The sequence below is a fragment of the Epinephelus moara genome, chromosome 18 (assembly GCF_006386435.1).
Source record: "Epinephelus moara isolate mb chromosome 18, YSFRI_EMoa_1.0, whole genome shotgun sequence".
Taxonomy (NCBI): Eukaryota; Metazoa; Chordata; class Actinopteri; order Perciformes; family Serranidae; genus Epinephelus; species Epinephelus moara.
The window spans coordinates 40892648-40916845 of record NC_065523.1 but is presented as its reverse complement, the minus strand read 5'-3'; the positions used below and the strand labels follow the sequence as shown (position 1 = coordinate 40916845).

Genomic DNA, 24198 nt, shown 5'->3' with positions numbered 1-24198 from the left:
ACGTTAAAGAATGGCTTTTTTTCTGCGGTGTCTGACACTGCAAGTCAGTGCCCAAGCACCAGATTTTGACAACTTCACAGTGGGAATGGGTTGAACAAGCAAAAAGGAGTGATGGAATGTTGAATACTTAAAATGCAAGAAGCAGCTGGCTCTAGGTTTTTCACATTATCTTATCTGGCACCCATTCAAAAAGTTTGGACACCCCTGCACTAATGTGACCAGTTATCCAAAATACTTCTGTGCTCGCTTCCATTAGGGTTTTAATGAGGTTTAAAACATTTTAAACTATTATTAAGAATCATTGCTATTAACAGTTTCTCATACGTTTTGTGTAAAGCTGCTCCCAGAGATTGCATCTGTCAAAGCTCGACCGGTTACTCTGCCTTGTAAAGCACTTTCAACAGAGTTGATGAAACTGGACTTCCCAGCACCGACTGGTCCGTGAAGAAGAATTCTGAGATGTTTGGCTTTGTTGTTTCGAGGCTGGTAAGATTTCACAAAATCGAGATTCTCCTGGCTGTTCCTTTAAATCAAACAAAAAACATTAGAATAAAATATTGCATTATTTTTATCACTATATGCAGAACATGGTGACAACTCATACTCACTGCGGCAGAGTCCTCCATGGCTGACTAAAATATGCTAAAGAGGAAGTTGACATACAGTGAGACAAAGCCTTATTTTAGAACTTCATTAACATCAGGCATTATTTTCCATGATTGTTAGCGTTCGCAATAGCAATATTTGGAAAATCCTACAAACCAAAATTGTGACAGATAAGGACTTACCTCCTCCCATTGCTGTAAAGTAAGAGATTTAAATGTGAATGTGCATGAATTTAAATATAAAGTTCAGGAAGAGGAATTTATTCAAAATGCCTAAAATCAAATCAAACTTAAAGTGGGGGTACTTATCTCAGTGGTTAAGATAGTAAATGTTAATTTGATTTTATCTTTTTAAAGGGATATTGCATATTAGAAAATGACACACACTTTAAACTGTAGTTTAAACAAAATCAAAAAAACATTTTCACATTTGCTGATAGTGTCTCTATATTCACACAGCACTAAATGAGACCCATAATCGGGAAAAAATGATATTCCTCTGCCTACTCTATCGCCTTGTAGCGCTTCTAATGGCCTTACCACATGTGAACCAAAACAACAAATCAGAGCCAAGTAGTGCTGCTATCAACCATGCAGCCAGTGCTAGCATTAAATTTTGACAAAATATAAGAAGGTGATATGAAGATAACAGGAGATATAGACACAACTATCAAGACAGTAGTCCCAAATATAACCAAAAAAACAAAAATTTTATTTCAAATATGTAAATGTTATGTTACCAAATTGAAATCAAAATTAAAACAATTTTTACGTAGAAGTTCAGTAATTAGTTAAAAGTCCAGTGTGTAAGATTTAGGGGGATTCAGTGGTATCTAGCCAACACATTCTCACTACTTCGTCACACATCGTTTGGTCATGGACTTTCAACGTCCAGATACGACGTGCAAGGGTTGATTGTTGATGCTCTGGGACACCATTCTGCCTGTTACATGCATTGTTGTCTTTAAAGATACCTTTCCGCTGTCACAGGAAATTTACTGTTTACATACAGTCTCTTTCAAAATAAATGCACTACATCAATACAACACCACGAATGGACGTTTTTTTCCTTCAACAGCAAATGCACGTGGTTAGGTTTAGGAAAAAAGGTTTGGCTTTAGAATCTTACAGGGTTGCGAACACCACTTTCCCAAGTGAAAGTCTGTATTTGTTGGACCCATCCACTGCAAATCACTGCCCAAGCATCGAATTTCGACAACTTCAGAGTAAGACTCTGTTGATCTAGCTGTGAGGACTGCAGATTGCAACCAGCTGAAACTTTTCCTGGTAAAAATTCCTTCAGTGTTCATTGTACAGGAGGTTTTTACCAGGAGCCAAATTATCCGCAGAGGTCTCCTCCTGTCCAAAACAAACAGACCAGGTGATTTCAACTGGTAAAAACACTGAATAAAGCGGTTTCATATTAAAGCTACTCTTTCCTTTCTTGCTTTTCACACAGCACTTAGAAAAAAATGTCAACATCCACAACTCCACCTCCCTCCAAAGTCCCATCCCTCTCCTCCTGCAACTCCACCTCCCTCCAAAAGCCTACTCCCCCCTCCTCCACTATGTCCTCATTACATCTATGACAGACGTAGGCGTTGGCAAGGTAACGTTAGATACACGGAAGAGGAGAGCGAGTGTGACACGCCAAGAGAAGAGACAGTACACAAACACAGTACATGGACAGGTTATTACTGGGTTCAATGCTACTAAACGTTACTTTTTCCCAAGCATGGCAAAAGTGAAAAACATGTGAGAGATCTGGTCTTATGTAGATTAGCCAGCATTACCTAATTAGCTGGAGAGGTCCACTAGAAATATGCTAAACTAGGTCTGGTTACTATAACGTTTACGTTACAACCAAGACAGTCAAACGCAACCCTGGAGTTTTAAAACTCAACCGGAGTCAGTGACGACTGATGAGTTTTGCAATATGGTTACAGTGCTAATGTTAAATAGTAGCATTAACGTTACTAGTAAGTGGAAACACACAAGGAACGTTAATGTTTCAGAGGCTATGCTTCAGTAGGCTAACGTTAGCCATTAGCAACTGGATGCTGTGTTGTCATGTAGCGTTATATGTTATATTAGAAGCAAACTAAACATAACGTTACCTGTCCTGCACAGTAAAACGCAACCCCGGGCATTGCCAATCATTGCATTCGGTCCATCAGAGTTTTCTTAGAACCATATGAGAATGGTATAATTATGAGTTTGTATCTCTGGTGGAATTCACTTACATTTTAGTGTGCCATCAGCTTATTAAAAGCGTGATGCTTCAAAGAATTAGTGTTTTTCCACTCACTGTGGAGGGGCTTCTAACTACAGTGGCCTATGCAAAAAATGTATATGGCCTTATCCCAAGCCAGTGTTTGCTTTGACCGTTCTGGGCTACTGTAGAAACATGGCAATGCAACATCTATCCCAGTAGACAAAGACCCGCTCCTTACAGTATATAGGTATAAATGGGTCATTCTAAGGTAACAAAAACAATCCTTTTTTTTTGCATTCCATTTCTGTCAATATATGCCCGTAAATCTTACTGTGCACACTGGATCTTTTAAAGAAGAAAAGACAGAGGGGGAAAAAAGTGAATCTCAACTCTGCAGTACATAAAACATGACTTTAATAAAAGTGTTGTCTCTGTGTGGTTTAAACATCATAACAAGACGGACATTAAATCAAACCAAATACATGAAATGAGTTACACATAACCCAGAGGACTATAATAATAATAACACCATAAGGATATACAGTAAGTCTAACTGTACTACAGTACTTAGACTCAAAGTTATGACAGCATAGGGTGAATTTACTTGTTCATAGTTAAAACAGAAAATCCTTACCTTTACTTATGTGGTTCGGGGCAGTGCCACTCCAAGTGATAAAGTTGACAGGAAGAACTTGTTTTTATAGATTATGTGCTTGCTTTCACTTTCTTTTGTGAATTTAAAATAATAGCCAAGCATGTGACTTAAATGAATTTATTTTTTTATACAATACACCACAAAAATCCCCTGGCAGCAAAAAAAAGACAAACTCAGACACGCCAAGAGATACACCGTGGGAAGTACCACTGACAGATGGGTAGAGGCAGATTTCACTGTACCAAGCACAATGGCATACCGCAAAAGAAACAAACACAAACAGGGGCATGTAAAGACGCAGCCTCAGTTCTCACATGGTACTTCCCCTAGGTTAAATACAGTAACAAAATACAGAGCACAGGAATTTAAGTTTTGGTTTCTGTTTAGTTTAGCTTTTACCACTGCCATCAGTATCTACAGGCAGTGGCTGCTGTGCTGGGCATTGTGATGGGTCAGGATACAGGTGTTGTCTTTTTTTATCTTCTCCAAATAAAACAATACATTAATGTGATCCTGTTTTTTCCAAAGGAAGAAAATCACTGAAACACTTGTCACTGAAAAGCAATATGAAAAGACAAGGCAGATGAAACAAGTTTTTATGTGGGTTTTTTGTCATGTTTGTTGGTTTATATCCCTTGTCTAATAAATAAATACTATTCCACTGATTGCTAAATATCATCTCCCGACAGCATGATGCTTAATGACATATTTCATGACATCACTACACTGACATTGTTTACCAGAATGCTTCTAAAACATATATATATATATATATATATATACACATACATACATATATATATATATATATATATATATATACATATATACAGTATATATCAGTTTTTCAGCATTATGCGTATAAAAGTCTGGAGTCTCAGATAAAAAAAAAACGAGTAGCCTATATACTGTTATAGGTCAGAAGTATCTATTTCAACTGGTTTTAAAACAGAGCTTCTAACGGAGAGATCATTTACAACACCGAACACGTGATTTTAGCAGGACTGCAAAGTTTATTTCAGTCCACAGTGAGAGCTGGAAATGTTGCTATTTTTACACTCTGAGTCCATCACTGCAGCTCAAACTTACATGAGGCACCACAGTGATGAGAACTTATCACACTCACATAATCCACACACTTTTAATTGGCTTTTATTACTATAAATGCAACATTTGGGTCAGATAGATCTCATCAGTCATTAGCTAGGCTTCTTTTCCACCCTTTTATTCAGTAGCAGAAACAGTCTGGTGTTACTTTAGAGTGTTTTATGTGACATAGTCCGAGCAGTTTCATCATCATCCAACTAAATACCAAAAAATACTTGTACTAATGTCACCTACAGCCTAGTTATACCTGCATGTAATTTAAGTATCAGCCAACAGTGAATTTTTGGATAGTATTTTCAATGTTTCTGCATTTTCCGTTATAAGATTAAAGGGTATTGTCTAATTACTGCCACCAAGTGTCCAAATAATGCAACAAAAATATCTAAATAAACTAAATAATCTGCCAACAATAAACATAAATGGCTTCTACAATTAAGGCTTCTATTAAAATAGCATTTTAAGTGTTGGGTGTGATTTATACTTAGGGATTTATCCAGGTTTCTTATGAGAAGAGGAAATATCTGCTTGTCGTTAGGCTAATCTATACAATGTAAAATGCCATAGGCTTGTGCTAAAAACATTAGCATGTTGTATCTGTGGGGAAAATGTGTCCAGATAAAGACAAGTGTTTGTCTGTGAATGCTGCCAGTTATAGTGAAGCTGATGTGTATACTTGTGTTTGAAATAGTCTCTATTAAGCCCTGTTTAATTTGTTTTGGGTGTGTTTTGAATCAACTAAACTTTACAACACTTCACAGAAACCTCCGTCGCCAAACCATTAGAATCTAGAAAACAATGAATAAAACAGTTTCACGAGCCTACTATGTGTGCTCAACTTATTTCTGATCCAGACGTTCAGGAGGTTTACTGGGAGCCAAATAATACCTGGTGATTTAAACTGGTAAAAAACAAAACAAAACAAAAAACACTGAATACAGAAAAAGAAAAGAAAAAAAATCAGTGTTTTTCCAAGGCTGTTTGTCACAAATGGCCCTTTCTAGAGCCAGTGATTATTTGTTTTGTTGTTTTCTAAGGCTCTAAGTTCAGCTTCAGCACCTCTTTAAGTGTTTTGCCTACGGATGAGCAGTGGCTTTTTTCACTTTGAATTCCTTCAATCTAGAAATGATGAATTTCTGCTTATTGCCCCTCTAAAGTAAAAATAAAACAAAGTTTCCTGAATTCAGGTGAGAACCAGCCTAAAGAAATTAATCTGTCAGGCCTTATCATTCAGTGACTGCAGGCAGAGTTCAGACATAGAGGAGTTGCCTCCGTCTTAATCTGGCTGCTTTTATTTCCTTATCATAGTGGATTCATTCATTTTACTCTTGATCACAGCAGACAAACACAGACTATTATCTAGATTTTTTTCCCCATTGTTATAACTTTAAGCACTTTTATTTTATTAGTCCTGTAGAGATAAGAAATCACTGTCATACGTCTGAAAAACAGTTGTTAATTCATTTTTCTTTGCCAAGACTATTAAAAACTGACTTGTGTTGCCTAATTTGAAGGCACGTCAAGGCTTCAATAAATAGACTTATCAGAACATATAATGTGTTTCATAGTTCCACTTCTCACTGTTCATCATGACAATGGATACACTCATAAATAAAATTTGACCATTGTCTTGTCGCACACTAACACTAAAATAATAAAGCTATGTGTGCCTTAATAATAGAATTTAAGCAGATATTTAAAAGTATTGCAAAAGTTACCGAGGCTTAAGGCAAGTGCTATCGTTACCTGGATGTCCATGAGGGCAGGTCAGGGAGACGTGGGTGCTGCTCCACAGGGCGATTGATTTGCCTGCGTTGACCGTGGTGGCTGTGACATCAAGGGACATTAAAGAGGGAGGGGCAGGGGCTCAACTTAAATGCAGCTGTCAGAAATTACAGCATGCTTTTTATTAAGAAGTGATGCCATGGGCCAAATTTGAAAACTAAAACATTAAACAATTAAGCGAAGTAGAAAAAAAGGGCACTTATCTAGTCAGAGGCCAAAAGGACAGGTGCTTGAGAAACCAACTGAGGTCTATCTGTGCATGTGCCTGTTAAATGTATGGAAGCGAATCGTGACTAATATTTAAATTAAAATGTATTTGCAGAAATGCTTTTTCATTTTAAGATTGTGGCTGCATTATTTGACTCATAAATAAAATTAATCATCAGTCATCCTATTTGCATTTTAATTTTCTTCTTCAAGACTGCTCATTCTTTTACTTAATTAAAATGAAAAAGAAAAAGTCATTTGAGATTTAATTTTCAAAATATGCCCCAGCAAATAGATACCAAAATTCAATTTGAAATGTAAAATTTGAAAATTAAAATGCATTTACAGAAATGCTTTTTCATTTTAAGAATGTGGCTGCATTATTTCACTTATAAATAAAATGAATAATCAATCAACCTATTTGCATTTGCATTTTCTTCTTCAAGACTGCACATTTTATGCCATAATCAAAAAGAAAACAAAGAAGACATTGCTATTTCATTTTCATGGTCTGCCCTGCAAAATAGTGACCATAATTCGAAAATGATTTGGCAATCTGAGCGGTGCAGGAGAGTGAGAATGACATACTGGCTGTGTAAGCATTCAGAAAACATTTAACCAACACTTATTTCAGCAGATCATTCAAGTTACAGTTTCACATACACATCATTTCTACAATGACTTAACCATCAAAGCATAATCCTCTATTTTAATCACATGAGACAGTGTAATAATAAAAATAATAAGCTTAAATCTTACACAGATCTTAACTGCACTGTTGCAGGTAGTCCTGTCTGTTGGTCAATAGATGGCAGTGTTGTCACATGGTGAAAAATTATGAATTCCTGTAATAACTTGCTCGATTTACATTGTGTAACAATGGGAGTTGGTGTATTGCTTATTATTGCTTACTAAATTACAGACTGAGTCCCTGACTACTTCACGCTGAGACCTGTGTTAAAGAGGCAGATAATAACAGTGTATTTCCAAAGAAGTGCACGTCTACGCTTTCTCATTATTTCAGGGCACGCAGGGTGAGAGGGGGTAGATAGAGAGAGATGGTTGGGTTTAATGTGTGTGTGCATGGGTGTGTACAAAGAGAGAGGTAATGTGAGTTCAGTCTTGATCTGATTTCTAGCTAACATAATTAAGAGTTGTTTTTATGCTTACATCTAGCTGTTGAATCATCTTTGCCATACTTTGACATACGTTCATTCAGGGATGGAAAGTTCATATCATTGTCTGGCAGGCGTCCAGTTCAGGGCTGGGTAATATATTTATATTATGTTGATGTTGTGATATGAAACTAGTTATTGTCTTGGATTTTGGACATCATAATATTGTAGGTGTTGTCTTTTCCTGGTTTTAAAGGATGGATTACAGTGACGTGTGTGTTGTAAGGTTACTTTTGAAATGAAAAAGGCTACACATTACAAGTTACTCTACTAAAAATGTAATAAGCAGACGTCTCAAGTCCTGTCACTCAAGTCCCAAGCCAAGTCCCAAGTCTTAAATTTTGAGTTTCAAGTCCTAAACAAGTCATAATGCACTGTTCACCAAATATAATACCATTTTAACACCTGAAGCCCCGTCTACACAGAGATCACGCTATAGGGCTGCCACAAAGTCCCTTCTTTATGCCTCCTTTGCATTTTAACACGGAACCAGACAACAGCGGCATCATTCAACGAGGTGACAAAGTCCGAACACCCTCAAACGAGACCACATCCCAATGTCTTCAAACAAAATGACAAAGTCCCAATGTCCTCAAATGAGACAATAATAAAGTCCCCATGCCTTCAAATGAGTATGTACTTCCTAATTAACAGTGTCTTAGCTTGTGACCGTTGCTAGAATTGGTCAAATTTGTTGTCATCAATTAAAAAAAGTTTCAACCATAACATGTGATCAAGTTGTCCACTTTTGTGTCGAAATTGGCTGCAAACTGATTCGGCGGAGATGGTTTTGTTTTTACATGGATTAGTGTATTGTGCTCTTATCACCACTAAATGGCACAAAAAAGTGTCCACGTACAAGGACAACGTGTCTAAGTTAAGTAGAATGAAGTATAAGGTCAAGTAAACCCAAAGTGAGACATAACTCATATAAGGACACAGGGTCTCAGGAGGTTAAACAATAACAATGGCAAAACATGACATTAATGACAATTTATCATATCTGTTATATGGTGGCTGATCTCGTCCTCTGCTCAGAGGGTAAGGAGCTCCCAAATTTTCACAATTTGTGGACATTTACGGCCGCTGTTCTTCTTTGAGTTAGCTGCTAACTGCTAACAGCTACTTTTTAAATCTCTGCATTGAGTCGCACACATAACATGTTGTCCAAACATCACACCCGACCCGTCTGACTCATGGTCCCGTCTTGCCAGCTGCCCTGTACCGTTTCAGTGGTGTTACTACCTCCTGTGGCTGCTTAAAGGTGAGACCACTCTGTCACCGATTCTGAGATCGTACCTTATATACAGCATGGCGAGGCAGCATTACAGCGCGATATTCAACTTACAGACATCCCTCTGTCCATGGCCTTGAACAGGCAGTGTAAAAGAGGCTAGAGTTATAATATATTACATTTTCAAAAATCATAAATAATTTTTTGCTGACCACTGTGTTGTTTTTGTAAACTAACTCTTTGTTATCATTTCTTCCAACTGGATCTCAGTGCTACGTAACGTTAGGTCTGCAAGGTCCTTGATTGCAGATCTGGGGAATGAAGTTTTGACTTGCTGGGAATAAAAAGCATTAATTATAGTTGACTCAGTAAATGAAATGATTTACTGAGTCTTTAAATAGCACACTTTTTAATCTTTGGGCTTGGGGGAAGGTCTTTTCAAGTCAAAAGGCTACAGCCCAAGTTCAGTCATGATTCACTGGTGTTACAGTCCAAATCCAGTTGTGATCCTTTTTTAAATTTTGTCACGTCTAAAGTCATCACATTTGTAACTTGAGTCTGACTTGAGTCCAAGTCATGTGACTCGAGTCCACACCTCTGGTGATAAAAAATGTAACTATTTTAATTACTTTATCAAAGTGATATCACTGAAAAGATTTAATTACTTTTTGATTGCGTCTTTAAAAATGTTGTAAACTAGGTAATAAAAAATGTCTGGAAATCAACATATTCTCACTCTGACCTCGTCACATATTGGCCTTTTGCTCATGGACTTTCCACGTCCCCATAGGATGTGCATGATACCCTGGGTGCGTTGGTTGTTGATGTGCTGGGACACCATGTTAAGTTCTTTTCTTTCAAGACACACTTCCGTTTTCACAGGAAATTTAACAATAACATACAGTCTCTTTCAAAATAAACACACTACGTCAGTACAACACTGCGATCTGATGTTAAAGCAACAAAACTACATGGTTAGGTTTAGGAGAAAACAACAGGGTTTGGCTTTATAATCTTAAGGGATGTGAACACAGCTCTCTCGGGTGAAAGTTGATGTTTGTTGGACCCATCCACCACCGTTTTACTCTGACTTTCACCACCTTAACTTTCATCTTTGTCCTGCTGCAGTTCCCCCTGATGCAGCTGGGCGCCATTAAACTATAACAGCAATCGGCTGTGTATCATGCCGACGTTAAAGGATGCCTTTTTTCGTCAGTGTCTGACGCCACAAGTCACTGCCCAAGCTCCAGATTTCGACGACTTCGGAGTGAGACCGTGCTCTGGAAATACGCTATGCCAAAAGAAGCCATTTCTACACGTTGAAAAGATTCAAAGTGATAAAATGAATGTTATATAATGTAATGTTGTATAATATAATTGGAATACAATGTTGTATAATCTACACATAAACTTTTTGCCAAAAAGAATAAATCCAAAAATAACCCCTTTGTAATCATTTTTCTCATATTGTAATTAAATCACATGTAACGACACCAATCAGCCAAAACATTAAAACCACTGGTGGGTGAAGTGAATAACATTGATCGTCTTGTTACAGTGCAATGTTCTGCTGAGAGACCTTGAGTTCTGGCATTCATGTGGATGCTACTTGACATGCTCCACCCACCTGAACACCGTTGCAGACAAAATAAACCCCCTCATGGCAACGGCACTTGCCAATGGCAGTGGCCCCCCAGCAGGACAATGTACCATGCCACATCACAAAAACTGCTCAGGCATGACTCGAGGAATGGGACAAAGAGCTCAAGGCATCAACTTGACCTCCACATACCCCAGATCCCAACCTGATTGAACCTTTGAGGAGACGTGCTGTTACCCCAGAGGTACCCCGATCCACCGTGGGTGCTTCTTGGACTGGACTTGGCTCTGACCTGTTAAGGCATGGACAAAGGACCTCTGGAGGGTGTCCATTGGTGCCTGGCATCAGGGCGTTACCTTGAGATCTGTTGAGTCTTGTGGGTTGTGGGGTACCAGCATGCCCCACAGATGTTTGATCAGATTGGGATCCAAGGAATTGGAGGCATAAACATAAATATTTAAAAAAAAAAAAAAAAAAAAAAGAACTTTAAATGTAAAAAATGTGTACAACTAACTAATATACAAATCTGTGTAGTATTTTTTTAACAAAGGAGAAGTTATTAAGTTGTATTTTGTCATTACCACCATGATTTGTCTTTACCACTACAACACATGAAGTGGTGATGATGACATTTCTCTATTTTTAGCTAACTGCGGGCTACTGGTCAAACTTACAAACATCACTTCAGAGTTAACTAGCAATGTTCTCAGGTTCTACAAAAATATGAAGTAATTGCACTAAAAATCAAAAATATTAGCAAACTATAGCATGTTTAGCAATGACTTGTAATGAACATACTCTATTGTTAGTAAGTATAAATGACAAAATTTCATACATTTCTGGTGATCAGAGTATCTGTCTTCCCCGTGAACAGGCATGTCCTCCAGTGTCACAACACACTGATGTAGGTACCAAAGTAACAAACTCTGAAAAAACACATTCTGCAAAATGTTTGATGTGGTGGTAATGGCAGCGATATTAAAGGACACACATGTTTTGCATAAAATAAAAGTCACAAATTGTACCTATGTTAAATATTTGAGAGGAAATCAGTGATTCAACTATGTTTATAGCAATGAAAATTAGAGGATTTTGTTAGTTTTTACTGGAAAATTACAGCACCAAACATCAAAACAATGATGAAATTCCAACATAAAACAGTATAAGAAATTAAATAAAACTGTAATTTTCCAAGAAAAAAAATTAAGCATGGAGGTGAAATGAAGAATTTTAAGTAATGATAATATAAATAACAAGAAAAAACGTTGTTTTTTTTCCTTAAAAAAAAAAATCATTCCAGGGACATAAAAGTGCCCAAAATAAAATAATAACCCTATACCTGCTAAATATTAGCATGTTAGCATTTTCTCTGTGAGCATGCTAACATGCTAATATGAGCATTTAGCCCCAAGAACCACAACATCCTTACAGAGCTGCTAGCATGCCTGTAACTACACAAATGGCTTTTTTGAGAGAAAAAAACATGGCAAGAGAATTGTAAAAATTCAAATCGTCAAACTAAAAGCATTTTTTTTTAAATGACATATTCATAACAATATAGACTGAAAATTTGAGGATTTTGTTAGTTTTTAACTGGAGAATTACAGCACCAAACATCAAAGCTCTGAAAATGGTGAAATTCCATTAAACAGTATACAAAATGAAATGAAAATGAAAATATTTCAAGAGAAAAATTAAGCATAGAGGTGAAATAAAGCATTCTAAGTAATGATAATCTAAATAGCAGGTTGCCCGAAATCCAATAATCACCCTATACCTGCTAAACATTAGCATGTTAGCATTTTCACTGTGAGCATTATGGCTGCAAATAAAACAAATTTCTTTCTTTCAAATGAAAAAAAAAAATGGTAGGAGAGTAGTATAAACTCAACCCGTCAATCAAAAAAAAAAAAAAAGAATAAGAAAAAAGACAATGAAGCACAGTAAGAGAAAAGACAGAAGGAAATAATGGAAGGGAAGTGAAGAAACATATATGCAGAAAATGTAAGACACCCACCAGCCAACTGGAATAACAACTGCTGAAAACAAGTTGTTGTTTTTTATTTTATTGGCATATTTGTTGGTTTATGTCCCTTATATAATGTACAAATGTTGCACTAATCGTTTAATATAACTCCCCACAGTGAGATGCCTCATCACATAACGTTAGCATGCAAATAATAATAGCGTGACAGAGATGCAAAATGGCAGTGAATGTGTAAGTACTCGATTAGTAGTAAGTAAGTGCATTTTGTGTTATAATTTTGATCCATATCAAAAGAACGCTGCTGAGCAAGTAAGGCTACACATAAGCATTGAGGTGTTCTCCTCCATTCACAGTCAGTTTCACATTCGCTTGTATACGTAGATGACTCTGTTGCAGGAAGGACAGCTATGCTCCACATCTTGACAGGAATCGACGCAGAACGGGATACAGCAGCAAAGAAAACACCTGGAGGAGGAAACAAAGTCAACTGTTACTCTCCAGTTTTGTTACTAAAGTAATGATAGCTAATAAAGCTAGATTTTTTATATGCTTCAAATACATTTTTTTTTCCCATAACATGGAAACCACCAGAAACTACTCGTGCGACAAGTTTCTACCCAAAAGGTTGTTTTTTTTACCCAAAGAGGGCGAGGCCACCACAGATGGCCCAGGTCATCAGGCCTGCTTTGGGATGAGTCCGGGTGATCACTGTCTGCTGGCAATGGGGACACACAGTTTGTCCTGGGACTTCATGCAGTGCAGGTTGCACTATCATGTGAGTCACTGAGGAGGAGAAAATGGACAACACATCAAGGATTTGTCTCCATATTCACTTTTATCTCATTATATCACAATAAAAGAATGGGTTTGTACAAATTTGCAAATTTTAACTTCGTTTTTTGGACTGCTTCTCAGATGGATTTTGCCTTTTCATTTTGTCTTACTCTCATTCCCTCCACATACACTCCAGTCCAGCATACCCATGAATGCTCTAGCATGTTCTGAATGAAAGCCTTGTCATAAAAGAGGGCCCTGCACCTTTGTAAAGGTCCAGTGTGCAAGAATTAGGGGGATTTACTAGCATCAAGCAGTGAGGATTGCAGATTGCAACCAGCTGAAACACCAGCTTCATTGTCCAGGAAGATTTTTTTTTCTTTTTACCAGGAGCCAAATTATCTGCAGATGTCTCTTCCTCTCCGAAATAAATGGACCAGGTGAGTTAAATCAGAATCAGAATCAGAGATACTTTATTAAACACTGAATAAAGCAGTTTCACGTTACAAATCAGTGTTTCTCCTACCCTGTTCCACTCATCAGAGACGAACTGCTAATGCATGCTCACCTTTTGTCTTTGATAATTTAATGTATGCTCATCTTTTTCCTGATCCAGACATTCAGATTTTTTTTTTTTTTTTTTTTACCAGGAGCCAAATTATCTGCAGAGGTCTGCATGTGTGGAAATAAATAGGTCACAGCACTCAAAGAAACCAGATGAATTGGTGGTTTATTGTTGTTGCCCAGAACACACGTCCAAAAAAGTTCTCCCTAGAGACATTAAATGTAACCTTTTTTTTTTTATTGGAAGACTCTACACAGCTCGTAAAGGAGGGACTGCCAACTATGGTGGCCGGTGTGAAGACGCGAATGGCCCTATTTAAAGCCAGTGTTTGGTTCGTCCATTCTGGTCTATACTGTAAAAACATGGCGGAGTCTGAGGACAAGCAGCTGCTCCCCATGTAGATATAAAGGCCTCATTTAAAGGTAACAAAAACACAACAATTCCTCTATTGGGTGATTATACACTAAAGAAAACATCTTCATTATATTCCATTTCTGCCAGTAAATCCCCCTGAATCCCACACACTGGACCTTTAAGTATATCTTATGAGGTTTTTTTATTTTTATCACATAATTTAATATGTGTAATTGTCGTTGCCAGCTAGTCAGACATTTCTGCTGTTGCGGTAGACTCACTCTGAGCAGCCATTACCAGGTTTGAGGATTAAATGTACTGACTGCAATGCCTCAAAAAGGCCAGCAGAGGCCGGCAACAGTGTGACAACTGTAATTTGATTTGGAGTCTCTGTTGTGTTTCTGTCTTTATGGAGGCATCAAAATATAAAGGGTTTAATACTACAGGACGGCTCAGATTGTTCTTATTGTGTAGTGTGAAACTGTCATTGACAGACGGACAGTATAATGTAAAAAAATAAAAATAAAAATATAAGAATTGCAACACATTCTTCACATGAGAACCCCACAGTTTATACAAGCTGTATCTGTGTTTGGTAGCTAATGTATCCGTGATTAAGATCCTTATTCGTCTGTTACACTGAGCAGTACTCCAAATGTGACTAGACACCACAAGAAGAAACCGTGAACAAAAGCTTTTTGTGATGGACAGAGGCCACAATACACCCACTGACTTTGTGGGGCTGCGCAGTGGCAATTCTCACTTCACACACTGGAACGGAAACTCTTTGACTATCAGTTCACAGATGTGCATTCACAACATCGTGTTCACAATCAGGGTGTAAACATGTTGTCATTTGCATGAGAGATGGTGCATATCTGTTGTGTTGTACATGGGGCAGTATTGTGCATTGTCTCACCTGTTGTAGCAGGTGCAGGAGCAAAAGCAACACCTGGCAGAAAAACAGATTTCTAAACACCTTCCATAACATAACTGCATTGCATTAAATACACGTAGGCAGAGTAGTGTAGACATTCTACATGAATATGTACCTCATGGCATGAGATAAGAACAAAACTAAATTTGTTTCCACATTTCAAAAGTAACAGAATCATCTTTAAACGAAGGCAGACACAGACACACCTTGGTACGCAGCAGGCGGAGGAGCTCCAGGAGAGTAGCCCGGCTGAGGCTGCATCCCTGGCTGAGGCATTGCACCCCCATAGTTCACAGGTGGCCCAGGGTATGGTGGAGCGGAGTCCTGTGGAGGGTATCCTTTTTCCATCTTCAGAGATCCTTACTGCATGTAGGAAATGTGAATCGTCTTTTTAAAGTTGATCAACTGGTGTCCAAGTTAATAAGTAAACATATAAACTTAGTTATAAACTAGGATATTGTGTTGTATTGCTGCCACAAAAACTCCAAACAGCATGTGAACACTTGTGCTTCCTTATTACTGACAGCTACGTGGAAAAGCTTGTGAACGTGCATTTTTTATAAACACAAGCTGGAGCCAAACTACATAGTTTCATAGGTTCGTTGGTTAGAAATGTAGCCAGAGGGGGAAAAGAAAATGTTTTATCAAAGTTCAATGTAAGCAAAAGCAAGTTTAAGAACCAACACCTGCACCTCACTAACATTTCCTGTGATTAAAATAATAACAACATGTTTTTAAGAGATGATCAGATTAGTCTGTCTGATGGAACTTAGATTCATTGATTGCAGCAACAGGAGGAAGTGAAGAAGTACAGCTTGACTTCAGTGTACTGGCACTTAAAAGAGGAATAGCACTGCCTAACCGCATGTTCCACATCCTCTTTAAACCCACATCACCAACATCTGCAAATGACAGTGGTTCAGCGTATCTTGTTTTTGGCCACTGGCAAATGTAAATGCAATATGCATGCTATTTGACTCTATAGTTGCTAAATGCTCCACTGTGTTCACCAGCGAGTTGCTAACTGTGTCTATCTGCTTTGTGGTGCTGAGCAGGTAGTTTACAGTGGGTTTTTAGAGGGTTTTTTTACAGAAATGACCCCATAAGAGAGGTGAGGGTGAACCGGCGGGAAGGCTAAACCTGGACCTGAAACTATAAAGCTTCATAAATCCAAAAACAGCTGCAGATAATTCTTTGTAGGTTCATCACTACGAGTGACCCCTTTCACATTCTCATTTGATACATAATTATAAAGATACCTATTTTTAACGGTCATATGTAAAAGTAACAACACCACACTGTAACAACACTTCATTACAGGTAAAGTCCTGCATGAGACTTAAGTAAAAGTGCTCAAGTATTATTGCAGTGTTGTCTACAAGACCACCTAAACCGAGACCAGAGGCCTGTACTATGAAGCAGGATTTGGAGTTAGCCAGGTAACTTCAGGGTTAACTCAAGATTATGTTCAGGGTATCAGATCACTGAAGAAAAAGTATCCATGGACGAAAGTCTGAAGTCTCAGGTAAAAAAGAGTAGCCTCTAATAGTTCAACACATTCTCACTCAGACCTCGTCACATATTACGTGCCGACATTAAAGGGCGGGTCTATTGTTAGAGGTTAGTAGTAGTAGGTCACTTCATTGTTCCAGGGTTCTATTTCCACTGGTCTTAAAACAGAACTTCTAACAAAACTGGAGAGTTTACAGCACTAAACACATGATTTAAGTTGTATTTCAACTTGACTGTTTGGATTATATTTTCAACATTTCTACATTTCCGTAATGAGATCACAGAGTATCGTTTACATTCCATGCCACTGACATTTAACAGTCTTGTAGTCGCAGCCAGTTTTGGTACCACTCGTATTAAATGAAGCAGTCTACTTCATTCATGGCTGTGATGACACTTGTAATCAACAACCCCACCTCTTTCACATGAGCACGCTCATAGCTGTACTGAACTAGTTGATAACCAGCTTTATAGAACCAGATATCCAGACAGCCGATGTTAGGGTTGGTCAAACCAGATAAAGAAAAGATATCCCGGGTAAGCTGAACTGGCTTCATAGTACAGGCCTCAGGTCATGACCAAGGCCAGAGTGTATCGAGGCTGTAACAAGACCAAGACTCTGAGGTGTTGAGACCGAGTCAAGACCAAGACCAGATCAGTCCGACTCCCACACTGCATTACATACCTATGACAAAATGTGGAACATGCGAGCTGTAGGCACTCCTCAAATTGATGTAAAATGCATCCACAGAAACAAAGATTCTTCTTCATCCCTCTCTTTTTATTGCCATACTGCATGTAAGGGCACATGCATAAGTGTACCACGAGAAACGTCTTGATAAAATAAACACAAGTGATTGCAGAGGAGAACTTAACATGTGGGTATTTTCCACAGTTTCGTTTTCAATGAGCAAACAAACACAGAGTGCAGAGCTGAAATCAATGTCACAATCTTGATTCAACATCCTTAGTTTTTTTTTCCACAAGCAGTTTAGTGATTTCCCTGCAGTTGTGGTCTTAAATCAAATCCTACGTCCTCTTTGTCCGAGACCAAAACAAGACAGAGTAAAAGTACAGTTTATTTCAAGAAGAGACCAAGACCAACATTGAGTACAACACTGATTATTGGCAAAATAATCAGTGTACTTACTGTATAAAATGCTCCCTGTGACTATTAAAATAAATATACTATGATTCTAGTGTTGCTGAAGCATTAGTAAATAAGCAGCATTTCACTGTTGTATTTAGTCAGGGTGTGGCTAATTTTGACTCTTTTATTTACTGTTACTAGATATTTCATCTGTAAGAGATGTAACAACCTTAAAATAACTGTTAATAAAGTTGTGAGATAAATAGTGGAGTAAAACGTACACTATTTGCCCTGGAATGAAGAAGGAGAAAGTGGCAAAAATGCAAATACAAATCAAAAGTACCTCAAAATTCTGTTTACTTCAAGTACAGTATTTGAAAAATGTACTTACTTCCGATCACTGGGGAAAACTGAGTGTAACTTTAAAGAGATGTCAAACTGTGGTATTAGTTGAGTAGGTGGACGTAAGCAGTGGTTGGCAGCAATTTACCATATCAGAAGTTTGCTTAGTGGGGGAGGCATGGGGCAATAGAGCTTGTGGTTAAAATCACTTTGCTCTGATAATGTCACTCTGTACTTGTCCAGATCCTAAAAGCCTATTTTAGTGATCTAACCAGCATGCATTAGTGCTGTATTTTGATAATATGGATAAATGTAGAGCCACAACGTTGCCAGGCAGCCCGTCTCTCATAGGAACAGGCGCAGTCAGTCCCTGCAAGACTTCCTGTGTCTGAACATAAATCCATCCTAAATCAATTAGAGCAACATGAGCCACACACATTAATTCACCGCAGCATGCCATTATGCCTCGCCCTGTTTTGTTTGGATACTGTGTCTGGATAAGGATTACATCACCTTTTTTTTTGCCAGGAAAAAAATCACTTTCTTCATTTTCTTTGCATCTCTTCTACACAGTTATGCAATAATAAAATCAGCTATATAAACGAGATAAACCAACCTTAAAACAAGGCAAACACAAAGCTGATAACTCTAACATGATGGCAACAGCAGCTAACTACAAATATATAGGATAAGATTTACCTACCTGTTACTTTCCGTCAAAAAGAGAGAGTTGCACACCCTCTCTGCTGCAGCTGCCTTTTCCTGAGTGAAGCAAACACAGTATAACCAAGAGTACTGACGGAAGACAAATAGGGGAAGGTATTTCCTGTATTTCCTTCGAGGTAATGGACTGACTGTAGACCCACAACTTCATGATCCCCCCTCCCCTTTTCCCCTCCCTTTTTCTTCCATGGAACTGGGTGTGTCTAACAGTAATCACCAGAAAAGTATAACAGTGTTGATTTCACAATGCTTTTCAAATAATATCCAATGTACGGCAATAAGGGTCATAAAAATGGGCTCAGCAAAAAGAGAGGGAGAGACGGATGTTGGCTATGAACAAAGGCTCCTTTGTTGACCCAATGTAATGCATCATTTCACTGATCAGCCACTGTTTCAGGCAGCAACCCTGAAAAAAAGTCACATTGAAGAACACATACATATATAAAGGACATAAGTAATATAAAACCACTGACTCAGACCACTTAAGATCGAGGGATCAAGACTGTATCTTTTTAGATGAACAAACTAAAAAGCCCATTTGCACCTCTGCATCATTCACGTCTTGTGAGTACACCCCTCTTGTTTCCTGTGGTCTAATGCAATGTTAGTGTGACTCACCTAATGTGAACCATGTGGGAGTGTGTAAGAAAGCAGTTACAAACCAGCCCACTTTCTTTTCATAACAACTTTTTTTTTCTCCAAGCCTGTAAAAGATCATGTGTGCAGTCCAGCTGTCATGCCTTTTTTACAATAGAGTAGGAGATTACTTACATCTTAGTCATATGGGAGCAAATAAAGGACATAATTAATCAAATTTTGAAAGCCACTGAACACTTAAAGGAATACCTCACCCCCAAACTGATCTTCTGTAAATCAGTAAGTCATGTTGTGGTACAATGATTTTGTGAAGATAACTGTTTTTCTTGCATGCCTCCATGGAAAACTGCAAACATTGATTTATGGATTGATTGGGGACCACGTTAAATGGCAAAACTCTGACAATACTGTTTACAAACTCTCACACAACTCCTGCGGTATCGTCTCTGTAAGTCTTGGTTATCTAGTCATATGATCAGTACTTCCCCAAAACATGCATGTCACTAAAACCTTACGACTGAAAACTGAATGGGAGGTGAAAATTGTCTATGCTGTCCTTAAAGCCAGACACCAGTACTAAATACCATTTTCTGTGGAGGCATGCGAAAAAAACAGAGTTTTCTTCATGAATTCAAATGGTCATTTTATGGGTGAAGTGTTCCTTTAATACTGAAATTTAAATACTACGTTGAACTCACAGCACTGAAATATTTTACTTTGAAAACCATGTATCTGAATTGAACTCTTTGAAATTAGTCTGAAATTTCTTGATTTGCCATTTGCATTTTTTCCCAATGTTCACAAATTCAGATCCAAAAATTCAAGTTTCAGATTTAAAAAAGAAATAGATTCAGGTTGCCTGAATTTGATCCAATTTGACATAAAAAAAATTAAATATTAACTAGATGGCACATAAACAGCAAAAAACTGGATGACCTACCAGAGCCTTGTTGTTCTCTCTGTTACTTATCTTTAAGTTTCAATTTTCAGACTGCTGTTTTGGATCACATGACACTCTGATAAGCCAAAAGTCGGTTTGACTGCATTCAAGCTCGCCTGCCTGTCCTGCACTGTGTAGCAGAGATATTTTGCTATCTACAGTACCTCTTTGTTTTTTTTTACTTGAATTTTTAGATCTGAATTTAACCTTTTTTTTTTTCAAATTCTGAAACCTGAATTATTGAATCTAAGGGTGATTTCACACTTGGTCCTTTTCAGCCCTCTAAACAGACTCAGAGCGGTGACTCAGTATTTTTTACATATATGTGAAAACTCCAAGAGAACGCAGACCCCTCTGAAGCGAACCGATCTGGAGTGCGGTTCACTTAACCTATGCCTTATGAACATGAAGTGCTCCAGGTTCACTTTGCTCTTTGCCTTTGTATTTAGCCCTCTACATCTCATGCTGTTGATCTGGGTCGCTTGAAAAAGCAGATGAAACCACGTCGGCCTGAACGAGGAGCACTTTGGTCCATGGAAGACAATGCACGTCTCCAGATGTGGAATGTAGAATACATCAGACGGCAACAGTCTACCTCACTGAAGGTTTTCCTCCAATTTTACGTTCATCTGAAGCAAGGGGCTTCATAACGGCACTGCAGTGCCACGTCAGAGTAAAAACAAAACTATGTCAATATATATTATATATAGTGTGAACAGAAAGAGAACTGGGTCTTCTTTCAAATGAACTGACAATATGAACACAAAAAGAACTGAGTCTCTTTTCTGTTGGTGCACTTTAAGAGGACTGAGTTCTGTTTGTTTAAAAAGGAATAAATGTGAAAACACCCTAGGCCTGAATTTTACCAATCAAATTTGGGCAACCTGAAACTCCTTTTGCAAATTCTGAAACCTGAATTTTTTTAATCCAAGCGTGTCTTCACATTTGGTCCTTTTCAGCCCTCTAAATGGACTCAGAGCCGTGACTCATTTTTTGCGTATATGTGAACACTCCAAGAGAACTCAGACCCCTCTGAAGCGAATCGAACTCGAGTAAAACCAAAACTATGTCAATATATATTATATATAGTGTGAACAGAGAGAGACTCCTGTTTCTGTTGGTCCACTTTTTGGTGCACTTTCAAAGGACTGAGTTCAGTTAATTTGAAAAGGACTATATGTGAAAATATGCTACATTTGTGAACAGTGAAAACAAAAAAAAAATCCGATTCAGCTTTTAAAACTGCAAATTGAAAAAACTTATATTTTAATTTAAAACCAATTCATTCAGATACATAGTTTTCAAAGTAAAATATTACAAATCTATTAATTTAGTTGTCTTTAAATTTACATATATATATATATTATAAGTATATTTTAAGTATTCTGTGGCAGTTAAAATTCAAATGTGTCTATTTCCTTCCACGCAACCAAAAGGTGTGATTGTGGTAAAGGTAAGAAGTTCACACAGAAAATGCTGCAGTAATTTTCCATGGTTATATAGTTATTGCATCACTTCACTTTGACATCACATTGCACATTAACGGTCTTGCCAAACAGTATGAATCATGTGACGGAAACTGGCCTCAAGCAGCAGCAGAGCAATAAAATAAACTTTATAGTATCTTAATAGTATTACAATGTGAAATTAGGGCAAGCAGATCTCTGCCAAGTGGCCGCATTTTGGCTGCCCAAGCTGATTGGGGCCAATCTAGACAATTCTTGTAGCTCCACCAGACTAGCCTCAGTGCATTTCAGAAGATGCAAGCTGTGCAAGATGAAGATGTCCCATAGATGTATAATAATAACCATATACCAGTTCCCAGTCTGTCTGTATTCAACCCACTGAATATGGGCAGTAGTGTGGCCCTACTCATGAGTTCCTGCTAGATTCATAACCTTAACATAGCGATGACATCACAGATTTTTAAATACCTTTTCTCACCTTGAGGATTTTGTTTTACAAATATAAAACCACTAATGATCACAAATTCAAAATAGAAAGAGTCATAACTGCCTTTGTTTGCAGTTGGAGGCACCCTGTCAACAAGACATCTCTTTTACAATGGTGGACTATGGGGTTAATGATTTTATGGCAGCAGGGAATTTTTTGTTCCAATAACGTGAGCAGCTACTGGAGCCTAACACAGCTGGAATTGGATGAGAGGCGGAGCACACCCTGGACAGGTCACCAGACTATCACAGGGCTGACACATAGAGACAGACAACCATTCACTCACATTCACACCTACAGGGAAATTTAGAGTCACCAGTTAACCTAACTTGCATGTCTTTGGACTGTGGGAGGAAGCCGGAGCACCTGGAAGAAACCCACGCTAACTCCACACAGTGGGGCCCCAGCTGGCCAGCAGGTTCAAACCCAGAATCCTCTTGGCTACGAGGCGACAATGCTTACCACTACACCACAAGAACTTAGTAACGATAGGGGCACCCAGTAGCTCAGTGGGTAGAGCTAGCGTCCCATGTATAAAGGCAATGTCCTTGCTGCAGCAGCCACGGGCTCATTTCCAACCCATGGCCCCTTGCTGCACGTCATCCCCTCTCTCTCCCCCTTTCACACTCAATCTGCCCTGTCCTGTCCAATACAGGCATAAAAAATCCCCAAAAAATCTTAAAAGAAAACAAGTGTATTGAGAGTTTGTCAGTTCAATGGAAAACAATCTGTGGACAGTTTCGTTCTACCCGAGCAGGATTTCTGTTAAACCTCAGTAATGAGAAATGTCTCAATGTGTTTTTTACGGAAACTTACCACACTCTTACACAATACCAGATGCTCCTAAGCGTCTGCGTAATCATTCTTATCCAGGCTCTCTCTCTTATACATGCTAAGTGAGTGTGAATGATCCACCTCTAAACACATGACTTTGACGCATGATGGCCTGGCGACAGTTAGACAGCGGCTGCAGAGACGGAGAGGTCACAGGACTATCACAAGGACTTCACATATCACATCTGGAATGCACTGCGTTACAGCCACCCTGAAACTTACAGGCAGACATGGGAAGGAAGGAAATGAAGGGAAAATAACTGTATGTTTCCGTATGTGGCCACTGGAGGTCAGCAGTAATGTTTGGCAAAAGTTTTCCCTCCGTTGTGAACAGGGAGAGCAGAATGCGGTGTCACCTCAGGACACTTCGGCAGGAAGAATACCAGAACACAGAGAGCTTCCAAGAATCCTGTCCAGGAATTCAGATGTGCAGGCTGGACTTTAGCTGAAGGAAACTGAGTTATGCATATGCATGTTCATTTTAATCTTAGTGCAGGTACTTCTTTTATGACTTGGATGTTTTTGTTTTAACAACAAGAAAATGTGAAGCAGAGAGGAGGAAAGAAAATAAAGAGAGAAGGGAAGAAAGGTTGTCTTGGAGGAACTCAAAAAGAGAATCTAAGGTGTTTGAAGAGATTCCTGTTATCATATTATTTTTGCTAAAATGAAGAGATGTGTCTTATATCTACCAGGAGATTTATAACTATCTGGGTTGTGTTGAAGTCTGGAGCACCTCTGTTCCTGTGCAATAACTATGTATCCTCTATAACAAGAGTGTATGTTAGAAGTTTAAGTTGCAGCTGGTGGGAAATGATTAAAGAATATAAGGTATGACTTTGGGTGAAACTATGAGAAACCTGTTAATGGCTACAGTCTGTGTTACTTCAAAGTTTCTCTGTGTGATGGCGCCCCCAGGTGAGTGAAATTGTAAAGGCACATAACCTTATATAATTCCTAACCAAAAGAGACTCCCATTGAATTCCTGGATTTGATTACTGACCAGTCAGGGA

The 24198-nt window shown here is 38.3% G+C and overlaps 1 protein-coding gene across 3 annotated transcripts; it reads right to left on the bottom strand.

Moving 5' to 3' along the window:
• Positions 1–12630: 12630 nt before the first annotated feature.
• On the bottom strand, positions 12631–19002 carry LOC126405791 (LITAF domain-containing protein-like). 3 transcript variants are annotated; one of them, XM_050069723.1, is made up of 5 exons: positions 18845–19001; positions 15404–15560; positions 15180–15212; positions 13206–13350; positions 12631–13032 (listed from the first exon to the last, which is right to left on the bottom strand). In XM_050069723.1, the coding sequence occupies exons 2-5, from the start codon at positions 15543–15545 to the stop codon at positions 12927–12929; spliced, it is 426 nt and encodes a 141-aa protein (XP_049925680.1). In that variant the 5' UTR covers positions 15546–15560; positions 18845–19001; the 3' UTR covers positions 12631–12926. The 3 variants fall into 3 exon arrangements, with proteins under 3 accessions (XP_049925680.1, XP_049925681.1, XP_049925682.1); XM_050069724.1 differs by having other exon boundaries at positions 15404–15584; positions 18845–18920; XM_050069725.1 differs by lacking the exon at positions 15180–15212 and having other exon boundaries at positions 18845–19002.
• Between the last annotated feature and the right edge of the window lie 5196 nt (positions 19003–24198).